We start from the raw sequence: 13093 nt of genomic DNA, 5'->3' as shown, positions 1-13093 counted from the left end.
GATATCAATTCGTTCCATCTGTACCAATTTTGAAATACATATTTTATTACTTTAATTTCCTCTTGATCGAATAAAAAACTATTCATCCGAGGTAAATGCTCTCTGCTCGGCTTCTCGCGACGTATTCGACTCACCTGATTTCAGGAAGTTGCACATCTAGAAGAGTCTTCAACGGTACTCCTCGCAAGCAATCGGCTATGTCATCGTCGCCTTCGGTCGAGCAACCCATTTGCTCACCGATCTTCGTCCTAAGATCATTCGGATCGTGCACCGAGGCCCAGGGACTTAGTGCCGAGCCACTGGACAACACCACACGGTGAAATAATCCTGCGCAGAGAGACAGACGGTTTCCTTTGCAACGTTAAACCCGCAATACATTTTGGACACGGCAGGATATCATCAGTTTCCGGCCGATCAAGCGGAAGCGACGAGTCCGACGGGATTGTTCCGACCGATTATTATTCTCGCATGGATAGTTAGAGGTAGATTTAAATATGATTGGGACTCTCGTCCGAGATTGTTAATCGTGCGCGATTGACGAACGATTAAAAAATGAACAGAAGGATCCGGAAACTTTTTCGAACAACTATCGAGGCTCTCTCGCTAAACCGATTCGGAAGACAATACTCTAGATTTGTGCTTTCTTTGACAGGATGGAGCTACAACCTGACTTAAACTGAATCTAGGTTGCACACAATAAACAATAAACTTTATATTTAGACATCAATGTTTTGACAATCGTCATAGCATTAAAACGAACGAGTGGAGAATCATCGCTTCTCTATGAAAAATTCATGCTAATTAAAAAGGATATTGCAGAACTTAATTAATCTCGTTTTAACAAGCTGCATTTCATGACGTAAAACGACGCAAAAACGAAACGCCGTTTCTATGCGACGCAAATATATACGCGTTCGATGCTACGCTCCGGTTTCCGAACCGGAAAATCATATTCGCCGGCAAACATTTATGCTGACGCTAAAGTCGTTTATCGAACGTCACCGGTTTCTTTATGAAAATCGCTGTTTCGAATGCAAACATCGCGCGCGCGCGCGCGCGTAGATACAACGTGCTCATCCTGCGGCGAAGAGAAATATTAGGCAATATGTGTCCAACATAAACACATTCACGTATCGTTGATACGTGGTACAAATATTTTATGACTTTACGTACACTCCCTCGACATTCCCACTATATATATATATATATATATATACTCGCACGTTTAATTTCTCGAAAGTAATATTCCCACTCGTCCGATATAAATCGGACGCATCGTCCGACCGACCAGCTAGCGCTGGTATCTATTTTTTCGGCCGGCACGTTTTATTATCCACAGTTATGGCGGGGAAAAAAATTCCCCGTCAAACGAACGAAGATTATTAAGCCGTCAGACATATATTTTTCTATCTAGAACGCCATCGCACATATTGAGCCCCGTAGCTCCAATTTTGTAAAATGAAAAATTCTTTCTCTCTGATTGTGAAAAATCCTCTCCCTCTCTTCGAAATTCTATTTACTGTACGTACAAACGGAATATTATTATTTCTCCACATATTGGTATTCATAGAGCGCACGAGAGGAGTTTCCTCTGCCAACTACATACTTAGGAAACATCTCATTATATTAAGTCGACGGCTGGCGCGACGTTATTTCGAAACGGCGAGTCCGCGGATGCGTTTAACGCGACGATTTCGCTGCCAAACGAGCCGTAAAACCGGGAAAGAAGTCGCGAAAGAAGAGAGCGGTGACGAGAAGAAGAGAAAAAGAGGAGCGGATTTAACATCGTCGTGTCATATGGCTACAGTTTCATTTCCTGCGTGGCATGCGATGCATTCGCATTGGGCGGTGACCCGAAGGTGCCCCTTTTGGCTGCTTTATTGCCGTTATTATTAAGAAGAGCCCGATGCCGCCTGATGCGCGACCCATCCTTTCTCTGGAAGATTGCCAATTGTGGCGCGATATGTAACGCTATTCCGTATATACGGGACAGACCAGAAGAAGATACAGATATCTCGTCAGTAGATCTCATCAGTAGATCCAATAGATAATTTTAAGTTAAAAAAAATCGTATTAACACAGACAGATAGATGGATTCTCGATAGTTATTGATATTGTAATCTACTGACAAAATGTTTGCGTCTCCAATCCTTTTTTTTATAATTCATAGCAGATGATGCTGGGCCAATTACCCCGACTCCATTGGTTCCCTTTCTGATCCCTCTCGTACCAGATACAATATGGAACGTTCATTTCGCCGTCAATCGCGGGTATATCGTGCCGCTGATGATAGACATCGACTGACTGCGTTTCCCTTCCTTTATTTCAGGCGAGACACGTTCGTGCGGGAAATCATGGCAACGAAGGACTCGATTTATTCGCTTCGATAGAATCCGTCGCGTTGCTTCCAGTATTACATGTCGCGAGACGACCATTACACGCTGATTCGATAAACGATGCGTTACCGATATTCGTGACAGAGGAGGGATTTTGATTTCTTTTCTGTCAGCGCAATTTAGTAGCTTTCAATTGATGTAAAAAAAATTTTTTTTTAAGTATGTAGCTGCTAGTACATACATATTTTGTCTTATTTGAGTACACACACATGTACACATAAATTTTATTAGATATTTTATATTTAAATCGAATAAATTCCCCTTCTCTCTTCATCGCCTATACGAAATAAAAGGCAATATCTCCCTCATGGTTTTCGTCTTCTTCTCGTCTTATAATTTACGTGATTTTTCATCAGATCCGGCGTGACTGTCGCACAGCTTGTACTTTGAAAACGCGTACTAATAAATGTTGCGGGAGAAAAAAAAATACGAATTGTCATTTTTACGAGTGTCCGCGGACGGTCAGTGGTCAGTGTGCCTATTCCAGGTGACATTAGCGTCGCCAGGGTTAACGCCCTTAAACTGTCACGTTAAACCGCGATATTTCACCCAGGATGCCCCGGTCTACCCTTCTCTTCCCTCTTCACTCTCCCAGTTCTGTCGTTTTGCAACTAGCCTCGTTCCGCCAGCTAGCTGCCATAATTTCTCCGCAATGTCATGTCCACGATACGTGGGATGTCGCGTCGCGTCTATGAAATTTTGGCAACGATATTGAGGGAAGAGAATTCAATTCATTTGATGTTTATCTTTATAATTTCTTATCATGACGCAATCATTTTATCTCGTTTATCTCGTTTTATCTTATTTTATCAGCGATGGAAATGTCCGGCTGCGGATAAGATGATGATTCGGCAAATTGGCAAAGTTCTCGACGCACTCCTCCGATAAGGAGAATAACGAGCGAAGCTCCTCTCAGCGAGCGCGATGAACAACATGGGCAGAAAACAAGAAGGGCGGAAATTGTATACTTTTCGTTAGCGAAGCGGCGAAAGATTAAAGGCAAACAAGAAACAACGGCGCGTGACAGTGGTAATCAGGCCGGCTTACGTCCGGGAATGGATTTTCCCGGGGCGAAAACGAAATTCGCTGGGCATCGAGCGATCGTCTGGCGGGCTAGCTTGATCGTCGTTTCAGGAACGTGGTATACCACACCGGTGACCAATCGAGACCTTTCAATGGCCTGTAATGTGCACGCTCGGTCCCACGCTAGGGTATCAACTTACGACTTTAACTCGGATTTTTCTCGGTTTTATCCGTCCAGATTCCAAATCTCTCGCCGGGATTTTAGGGAAATTCTATAGCGATCCAGGAGGAGACTAAAATCCAGTTGGACGTAAAATATGTTCGCGAAAGACAGTATCCCTCCAAAATATGAACGAGTACGTTTTGCTCATTTTTATGAAAAAATGAATTTGATTCATATGTATACATATGAGCATTTCTTTCGATTGCAGACGAGAGAAAGGGAGAGAGTTTTGTGCGAAATACCGCCACAAAACAAAATAGAACTCGAAGATTTGAGCGCGAGTAATATTTATTTATTCTTTTTTTAAAGGTTTGATTTTCCGGCGTTCGTTAAATGGAATAAAAAATATCGAACTAAAAGACATATTTGTTCGTGACCGGTGTTTTTTTTTTTTTCTGATATTTTATCGGGGTTGAAAATGTTGCTCGTTCATCACATACACAAGTCACGCAATATTCGTGCGTATAGTTATCGACAAAATATTGCCCTTTATAGAAAAAAATAATACGCTATCATAGACAATACGTTCATCTACAGAATATTCAATAAGCATTACAATTTTGCCGTAAAAGATTACAGAATTATTATTTAGAAGAAAAATAAAAATGTTTAAGCCGTAAAAGATTACAGAATTATTATTTAGAAGAAAAATAAAAATGTTTAATTTATTCTAAGAAAAAAAAAATATTTTTAATTATATCAGAAAGAGAGAAATTTTTGCAGATGTGACGTAAGTTTTCATCCGATCCGAATAAGAATTTTATTTTAAACGGCACGCAAATTATACTTTGAAAGGAAACGGCGCAATATATGACAATTTTAATTTATTTTCCTCGTTCACGTTTTCACGAACAGGTGCCTGCGAAACGGAATATCCGTCTACTTCCTTTGCGACCTCCTCCAGGATGGTCGTCGTATCCAGAACATATTCTCACGTCTTGCCGTGACGCTTCAACTGGCATTCCGCATGTAAATTACTCTGTGCCGTCTCGTGAAAATTCTATAAACACGTACGAACCTTAGGGAGCGCTATACTGATTGAATCAGGTTTAAACACATAAGTGCGGAAACTCTCATCATATTGGAGAATAGATTGCGCGATAATTTTAATTATGAATTAATCTTATTTCTTATTACAAGTTTTTTTCTTTCCCTTCTTTAATCTTTTTCTGGCAAACGATTATTTCCATTAAAATCTTCCAGGAAAAAACCCGATAAAAATTTAAAGACTACGAAATTAAATCTTAGTTCGTATTAAACAGAGTACTTTATTGTGTTGTTGATATATGTTGATATATGTTAACGCAGCATACCTGAAAGCGTCATGGAAAACTATTGTGTCAATATTGTATGTCGATTAATAATTTAATAACTCACGGGCAAAAATCGTTTAATCGTATTACAGCGAAATTTCATGGGTTAGCAGCCTATCAAAAAACGATTTTGTCGCTCGTAGAGATGATAAAGTAACACGCCGAAATCAATTCCGCATCCGGCGATTGTACGTGGACCAATAACGACGCGGTTCTCGAAAATCCGGGAAATGGTCTCTCTCTCTCTCTTTTTTTTATAACGACATGGCGTTTCTCTCCCCGGTTATTTCGTTCAGTAACGAACTGCAAAATAGAGCGAAGGGGGTGTGCCACGTGAAACGGAAGACACGGAGGTGGAAACGCGCTGTTTGGAACCTACTTTTATGACTTATTGTTATGCGTCATATTGCATGGCGGCGCTTGGTTCTTCGCACACTATTCCTTCGGGAAAATATGTGAAAGCCCTCGCTCTACACATTTCTAATCGTAATAAATTTTCATAAAACATTTCATGATTAATTCTCGAAACGTTGACGTACGCATTTAATAAGAAAAAAATAATGATTATTTTGCACAAAAGGATTGAAAAAAAAAATGTGTCGAGGCAATAATAATTTATTTATTTAAAAATTAGATGCGTAATATTTTAATTAAATATTTCTCTCTCTTTTTTAAATATTTATAAAAATATTTATAAATTTATAAAATACTGGGACAAACTTCTAGGGCGTATTCCTCACGTCAAAATAAAGAAAAACATTTATATATACCTATACTCAAATATGAGGTGTTGCGAAGTTATAGTAAAATAAAAACAGATTAATGTTCTTATTAAATAATCCTATAAAATGTTATTCCGGGTCCACGACAACAGAGTATCGATTTTTAATATTCTAAGACTAGCCAAAAATTTATCGCTTTTATATTTCGACTAGAACAACACAAGCGCGCGCTACGCGTGCGCCATTGTTCGATTTTATATAAAAAAGAATGATATTTTTATATAAAATTTGTTTAAACTTCATTAATATTTTTTGATAGAAATCAGCTGATTAAAGCGTTAATTTGTTAATTAAATTTTAAAATAATAGTATGTAATAAAAATTATAAAACAATATGTTTTTGCGTATAAAATAATACCCAAAAAACGTTTAAACTTTGAATTAAAAAATTAAGGTCTGTGAAAGTCGTAGAACATTCGCTCTGGGCGCGTTTTGTAAGTCTTGAAAAGACCTTTAAAACGCGCCCAAAGCGAATGTTCTACGATTTTCACAGGCCTTAATTTTCGCGAAAAACGTTTAAACTTTGAATTTATAACATTATTATCTTAATTTTTATAACATATTTTTATTTTAAAAGTTAATTAGCAAATTAACGCTTTAAAGCAGCTGACTTCTGTCAAAAAGTATTAGTCAAAAATTTGAATAAACTTTATATAAAAATATCATTCTTTTTTGTATAAAATCGGGGAATGGTGCTCACGTATCGCGCTTGTGTTGTTCTAGTGAGTATATATAAACATTTTCTTTATTTTTTGACATGAAAAATACGCTCTAGATGTTTGTCCAAGTATTTCGTAAACACCCTGTATATTCTATCTATCGATTCACTGAAACTTGATTCATTCGTTTTCGTGTGCGATATTTTCGGAAAATAAAATATTTTATCAGGGGGATTCGCGCGCATTCCCCTTTCACAAATATAATCCAAAACGTTGGCGACGCTCGAGTTGCCGTAAAATAGCCGTCTCGAGGCAGGTCTTATATGTCTCGAGGTGCAGCGAATCAGACAATTGCCAGGAATCACACTCGGCTGCCTCCCTGATTACTCACGAAGCCAATCGCTCGTATCTCTGGTTCGTGAAAGTTGTGAAATTGCTGGAGGAACGGATGTTAGATAGATAGATAGATAGATAGATAGAGAGAGAGAGAGAGAGAGAGAGAGAGAGAGAGAGAGAGAGAGAGAGAGAGAGAGAGAGAATTGGCGAATCCGTATATACACACAAATACACATGACACAAGAGAGAAAAGGAGACATTTCGAAGCGTGTGTTGCACACCCAGGTCTTCGCTCATAAAAAATTACAGCGGGGGGAAACGATAAATCGAGACTCTCTCCCCGCGCCATGAGAAGCTTATTTCTCTTGTCCCGGGCGATGATACGTAACGTCGACAGTCTTCTCGGGATTGAGAAAGAGAGGCGAGGAAACCGCGCCCCGATCACCCATGGGAGAGGTAGAAAAAGTGACTTTCTGAATTACACGAGAGATCGATGTAATACGAAACGTTTATGTCTTTGGCGGGAGGATGGGGGTAGAAAGAGGAGGCAAAGGGGGTGTTTCATTTATCATCGGACATCCCGCCGCCGCCGCCGGAGGCAGACAGCAGCGGAAAAGCAATCGTTTCATCGACGGCTAGTTATCGACGAAAACCAAACCGATCGTTTTGCAACTTTTTACGCAACGTCAGACAAAGTCATTAGCGTTCGCCGCGTAATCGCATCGCGAGTATAAAACGAAACAATGCGCTGACAAAAAGCGGATTGCGCGGCAGCGCTATACGATAAATCGATGGAGAGATCGGCGATATATCGATACTCAAATCTCCCGATTTCGCACTGTATTCGCGTTGCGACTTAATCCCGAAATTTTATTATAGAAATCGTATTACGTGTTCGTACGATGTACAATGTATATTATATTTTCACGATTTATGCCCCGTATAACCGCGTATCACATTATATAAAAGTTATTGAAATTTTTATAGAACATCGCGAACCAACCGGCAATTTTCATCGACATTTCTCCATTTATTCCACTCAGTCTCCCGTTAACATTGCATAGACTTACATTACGAATGACTAATTGTAAGTTGCATTCCGTTGCAATATTAAGCGACTCTACAAACGACACTGGTTGCTTTGACATCTGTCAAAGAAATCAGTGTCGTTTATTGCGGACTAAAGTAAGACAATAAATCTTTCTTTAAGAAGTCTTTCCAACGAGATCAGTTTTCAATCAGATCTCAATCATTCATCCTTTAAAAATTCCGAGAAACTTTTTGGAATAATTAAAATAATATCAAAAAAGCTTGCAGAAAATAGATACATGAGAATTCATTATATATTTCTCTTTTATAAATTAAAACTCGATACATTTTCGTTGTCCCCTCGCACGTAATTTTATCTGTTTCCTGCGCATTTCCTGTACCGAATAAACGGATATATTCTCGAAAAATAAACGAGGACTGTATAGTATAAAATCTTTTTTTAATTTATTAGAAGAATGGATGAAGTAAATAAGTAGTTAATATGTAAGCCTTCTCGAGAAAGAAGATTTGAGCGACTTAAGAAAGATTCTTTTCGCCTCTACTTTAGAACAGGATATTCTAAAAATAAGAGAAATTCTCAAAGTGAAAATAAATTTATCTAGTGTGCTTTGCGTGCGCGCGCATATAAGAGAAAGAAAGAGAGAAGAGGAACATCAAGCCACCTACTGCAATCTCTGACCAGCGGCAAGAAACACAGAACCGCACCTGGTCTCAGAAACACCGGCGGCGCCGATGTCGGAATCGAAGGAGCGGAAAGTGCGGTAAAGGAAAAACCGACCGACCTCGTCCGGGATGAACACTGAAGAAAAGCGATTTCCCCGAGGGCTTTATCGCCTCTCCCTTGTCGAAGCCGGGCCTCCAGTGCTAGAAGCCGTATGCGTGGAAGGAATGCACAAACGAGCAGAGCATCGCTCTCCTCGAGATGTAAACTGTTTGCGTTGTTTCCGGTACAACCGGAGGTCCGGGAAATGGCCAGACGCTAGAGTAGATCCGGTTGACCATTACCGAAAGGAACCCCCTCCCTTTTCCTCTCTCTCTCTGTCTTCCTATTGCTATTTGTCCTTGATGTTTTCTTCTTAGCGTTCGTTCCGCCTGTCTGAGTGGCTATTTACGCTTTCGGGGCTTTTCCTACTAATACGAATGTACGATTGACATGATACTTTCTGAAACTCGACATTGAAAAGTTTCTCACGAAAGAAACGCCGAGCTGTTATGCTTTCCGTAAAAAGTTAATTTTTTACTTGTGTGTTATAATTTTATTTATGATGAGCCAACATGCGCTCTTTTAATGGAATCAATGTATTATCACTCAAAAGTAGTGAATAGTCACTATTATTTCATTTATAATATAGCAAATCAATGAAATCTCACTGAAAAATCAATTAGTGGTAATGGCTGTTTCAATCAGTGATATTTTAAAATACGTATAATATTATATATGAGATTTTATAGAGCAATATCTATTTTGTATAAAAAGAATTTCTAAGTTTTTAAACCAAGAGCCTTGTTTATTTTTTGTGAGTCTATCACATTTTAAGAGTAAAAAAAAATATAATATGTATGTATATAATTCTGAATTTGAATACTAGATATATGTATGTGTTTCATTCCATATGCATAAGGGTTTCAAGGAGTTATAATGGGTTTCTCCCTTCTATACAAGTAGCAATTCAAAATATATCGCGATAGATCAAAAAATTGCTGCGCGGATGATATTTCTCTAAAATATACAATTTCTATATTCTTTAAAATACCCCATGAGATTACAAAATATACGATTCAGGCGTGCCAAAATTCTCAAATAAATTTCAATTTGGACCGATCATGCAAAGCGTATGGATATCAGAACACGCGCGGGTTTTCGGCACGTTAGTCGTAATTTTCCTGATTGGCGCGGAATTAGCGTCCAACTATATCACACCGTAATCGCATTTGCGTGGATTTATCGTGCGACGATGTATTTACGACGCTTTTAGCGTCCTGCTTTTGTTCCCCGCCGCAAACGACGCGCGTCCCAACGAGGACCATGCATTTTTATTATTGCGCAATTGCTTCGAATCCCCCGCTTGAGTGAGTAGCTTCTGCGGGGAGAGTCGCACTACCTGAAGGACAAAAGCCGGCGAGAATGTTCAATTCCAGTCGGTGTTATCCGACGACAAAAAGGGAAAAAAAGGGGGTTTGTCTCCTCCTCTACTTCTCTCTCTCTTTCGTTTCCTCCCCTTATCGAATAAAATAAAGTTCTGCAATTTGTCACCCCAAGCATGGATCAATTGGTGATGTTTTTTTGAGAGGGCGAACCCTTCACACGAGGGATCCTTGCCAACTAATCCCCGGACGATTAATCTATCGAAGGTTTTTCGTCTACGCGTCTTCTACCTGATTATTTCGCCGGACGAAATAAGTTTTTGGCGAAATCATTGATGGATAAATAAAATCGTTTCCTCGCTCGATTACATGTATATATTGTATATATTTTTCGTCGGTATCACTTTTCACTGCGTGCTCTCCCTCTTTTGTTGTAAACAACAACATTATTAATACGTTGACGGTGTTACGTAACTATTGGATCAACTTATTCGACAAGCAAATATTTTCCCTGCCTTCAACACCCGGCGTTCATATCACGATCGAATTGATTTATTTTATATTACAACAGTCCATCGCGGGGACGAGAATGACCGATAAACTGTTGTGCCTGGCACAATGACGGCATTAAGCTGTCAATGGAGGTTTGATAGCGCATTGAAAGGAACGAGCGCAATATACCCTCGCAAAGATACGCATCGATCGGTCGAGATTGAACGAGAGAGACGCAAAAGATACAAATGCTCTTATTAGAAATGCGTAAAACGTTTTTAAACACAAAAAGTGTCATTACTTTTTGCGTTTTCTGTCCTTCTCATTATCGAAAGATTTTTTTCTTATAAGAGCATGCCACAATTAAATTCTAAAATTGAAATTTTTGAAATTCCTTTTATACACTGAAAAAATTGTATTCTCGAAGTAAAAGGACTGTATATTATACATACTTGAACGACTTAGGAGAAGTGTTCACAAGTAAATATAATGTGTAACATATAGTCCAATTTAATAATTTAAGACCCAAGTCTATATCTCATGCTCGTTTTATATGTACTATGTTTTCGTATTTTGTCTATATTTTTATAAATTAGGAATATCTGGTACTAATCTTTAGAGAATTTCCCTCTTAACCCTGGAGTAGTCGCGCAAATGACATTAGTCATCCACGTGTACAAATCTGTAATTTTTTCATTTTTCTTATGCATCAACAACTTTTTTAAAATTTAAGTTTAATCGTTAATATATGTATGTATTTAAATAAATAATATGTTTATAATATATATATATATATATATTTATATTTTAATTCGTCTTTTAAAAATGAATGATAGATATCATGTATATGAATGTCCCATTTAACAGCGCGACCACTTTAAAGTTAAAGTAAGAGCCTTTGGCGCTTATTTTAAAACAGATTATTCTAAAAATAAGTGAGAAATTCTTAAAATGAGAATACAATTTTTTTAATGTACTAATCGCGTTGTAAATGTTTTTCTCCTACCTTTGCTGTAAGGCGCGAGCAATAACAGATTCACCAACGCCGCTCCAGTGTCATGGCCCATTAGAGTTATTCGCGTTGGATCGCCGCCGAAGGCGCCGATGTTCTCACGCACCCAGCGAAGTCCCATCGTGATGTCCTTTAAAGCCAAATTCCCGCCGGATCCGCTCGTTCTGTCGGCGAACGGACGAGTCCTCAAGAATCCTGGAAGAACGCCAAACCGTTTGCGATTCAACACTCTCGCGGAATTGCCATTGGATAATATCTTTCCTCTCCTCCTCTTCCCTCGTCTTGTTTTATTTTACTTTTTTTTTTTTTTTTGTTCTCTCGCAACATTTATGGTATAACAGCGTTTATTTGATTAAATCTCATTCGCAAGTTCGAAAGCGCTATCAATTAACGAGATGAAGAAGATTTCAAATATACGATAATTTTAAAAAAATATCGTTAATTTTATAAAAAAAAAAAAATGTGTAAGAGATAAAGTTGTATTGTGCATATCAGACGCAAAGATTTAACGTTTCTCCGACTACAGCGATAGTTAAGCGAGGCATGCAAATATTCGTTACACTATTAAGTCATAATCCGAGGCAGTTCTACAAGCAAATAGATGAAATTGACATTTACGGACTTTGCTATACTCGTAGCGCGATGACAGAGATGCACTCGTAGGTCTTCGAAATATCAATATTGACTTAAGTATGTAAATGGTTTCCCCGTGGACTATATATATATATATATACATCTCTCTATATTTCCGCGTGTAGCTAGTTAATGATACAAACTTACTTCCCGGGATAAGTGCGAGTCGTAATAAGCAGGCGAGACTGTTTTACAGAGACACGACGTGGAATCTTTGTGGAGAAATGTAATTAGATATTTAAATATTATTATATACAAGACGTGTTTCTAGAATTAAACGTTCTAACTTAAAATATGAATTTAGAACTTTAAGTAAGAAAGTTCCTCTAGAGGTATATTCGCTAATGCTTTGTTCAACAAATATTAATTTCTAAAATTACGGCTAGAAGTGGGATAAGTAAAGTTATTCTACTTGAATATATAATTATAAATAGTTATAGAACAATTATAGTATATATTTATATAGTTATTCTATTTACGAATTTATCTCCGTTCTATTTCTTAATACAAACTTATCTCCGTACTATCAATATTACAAAAGCTGTACATAAGCCCATCTCAAAATCGGTAAATTATTGACAAATATTTATATTTGATTTTAAAAATCATCATTAAAGAATATGTTAGAATTTTCATATTTTTTAGCAATAAAATAGTTGAAATACATTTATATTATAACCTGACATTATTTCATAATTTCATAAAATCTAATATTCAAAATAATTAAATATTAATATTTCTTGAACCACACACACACAAAAGCATTTGCTAGCGTATCTCTGGAGAAATTTTTTTATTTATTTTAGGATTCTAAATTCATATTTTAAGTTAAAACGTTTAATCCTGAAACACCTTACATTATATACACGAAAGCTTTCCTGAATTATAAAATATCATATAAAGCTCTCTTGAAAAGTAGCATTTGAAGTTCTATAAATAAATAATTAAAAATAAGAAAAGTATAAATTCGAGAAAAATTACAACTACATAAAAATGTTTAATTGCGTTGAAATATTTTAACAACAATAAAAACGATATAATCTCTATTTGAAATTTCCTTGTTCATTCCGCGATCGTGGAATGTTGCGT

General features: G+C 37.5%; 1 protein-coding gene across 2 annotated transcripts in view; it reads right to left on the bottom strand.

Moving 5' to 3' along the window:
* The window catches only part of Nlg-5 (neuroligin 5), a 104710-nt gene that overhangs the window by 6904 nt on the left and 84713 nt on the right, over nt 1-13093 (bottom strand). For both annotated transcript variants that reach the window (XM_083041489.1, XM_083041490.1), the window contains 2 exons: nt 11366-11566; nt 135-327 (listed from right to left, as the gene is read on the bottom strand). In XM_083041489.1, coding sequence (XP_082897615.1) covers nt 135-327; nt 11366-11566 — 394 coding nt within the window. The remainder of the gene's footprint in view (nt 1-134; nt 328-11365; nt 11567-13093) is intronic.

The sequence above is a fragment of the Prenolepis imparis genome, unplaced genomic scaffold (assembly GCF_030444845.1).
Source record: "Prenolepis imparis isolate NDT839.2.m4 unplaced genomic scaffold, iyPreImpa1.0 SCAF_7, whole genome shotgun sequence".
Lineage (NCBI taxonomy): Eukaryota > Metazoa > Arthropoda > Insecta > Hymenoptera > Formicidae > Prenolepis > Prenolepis imparis.
Note: the sequence above shows the minus strand (reverse complement) of the source record. Positions and strands in the feature narration are given on the sequence as shown.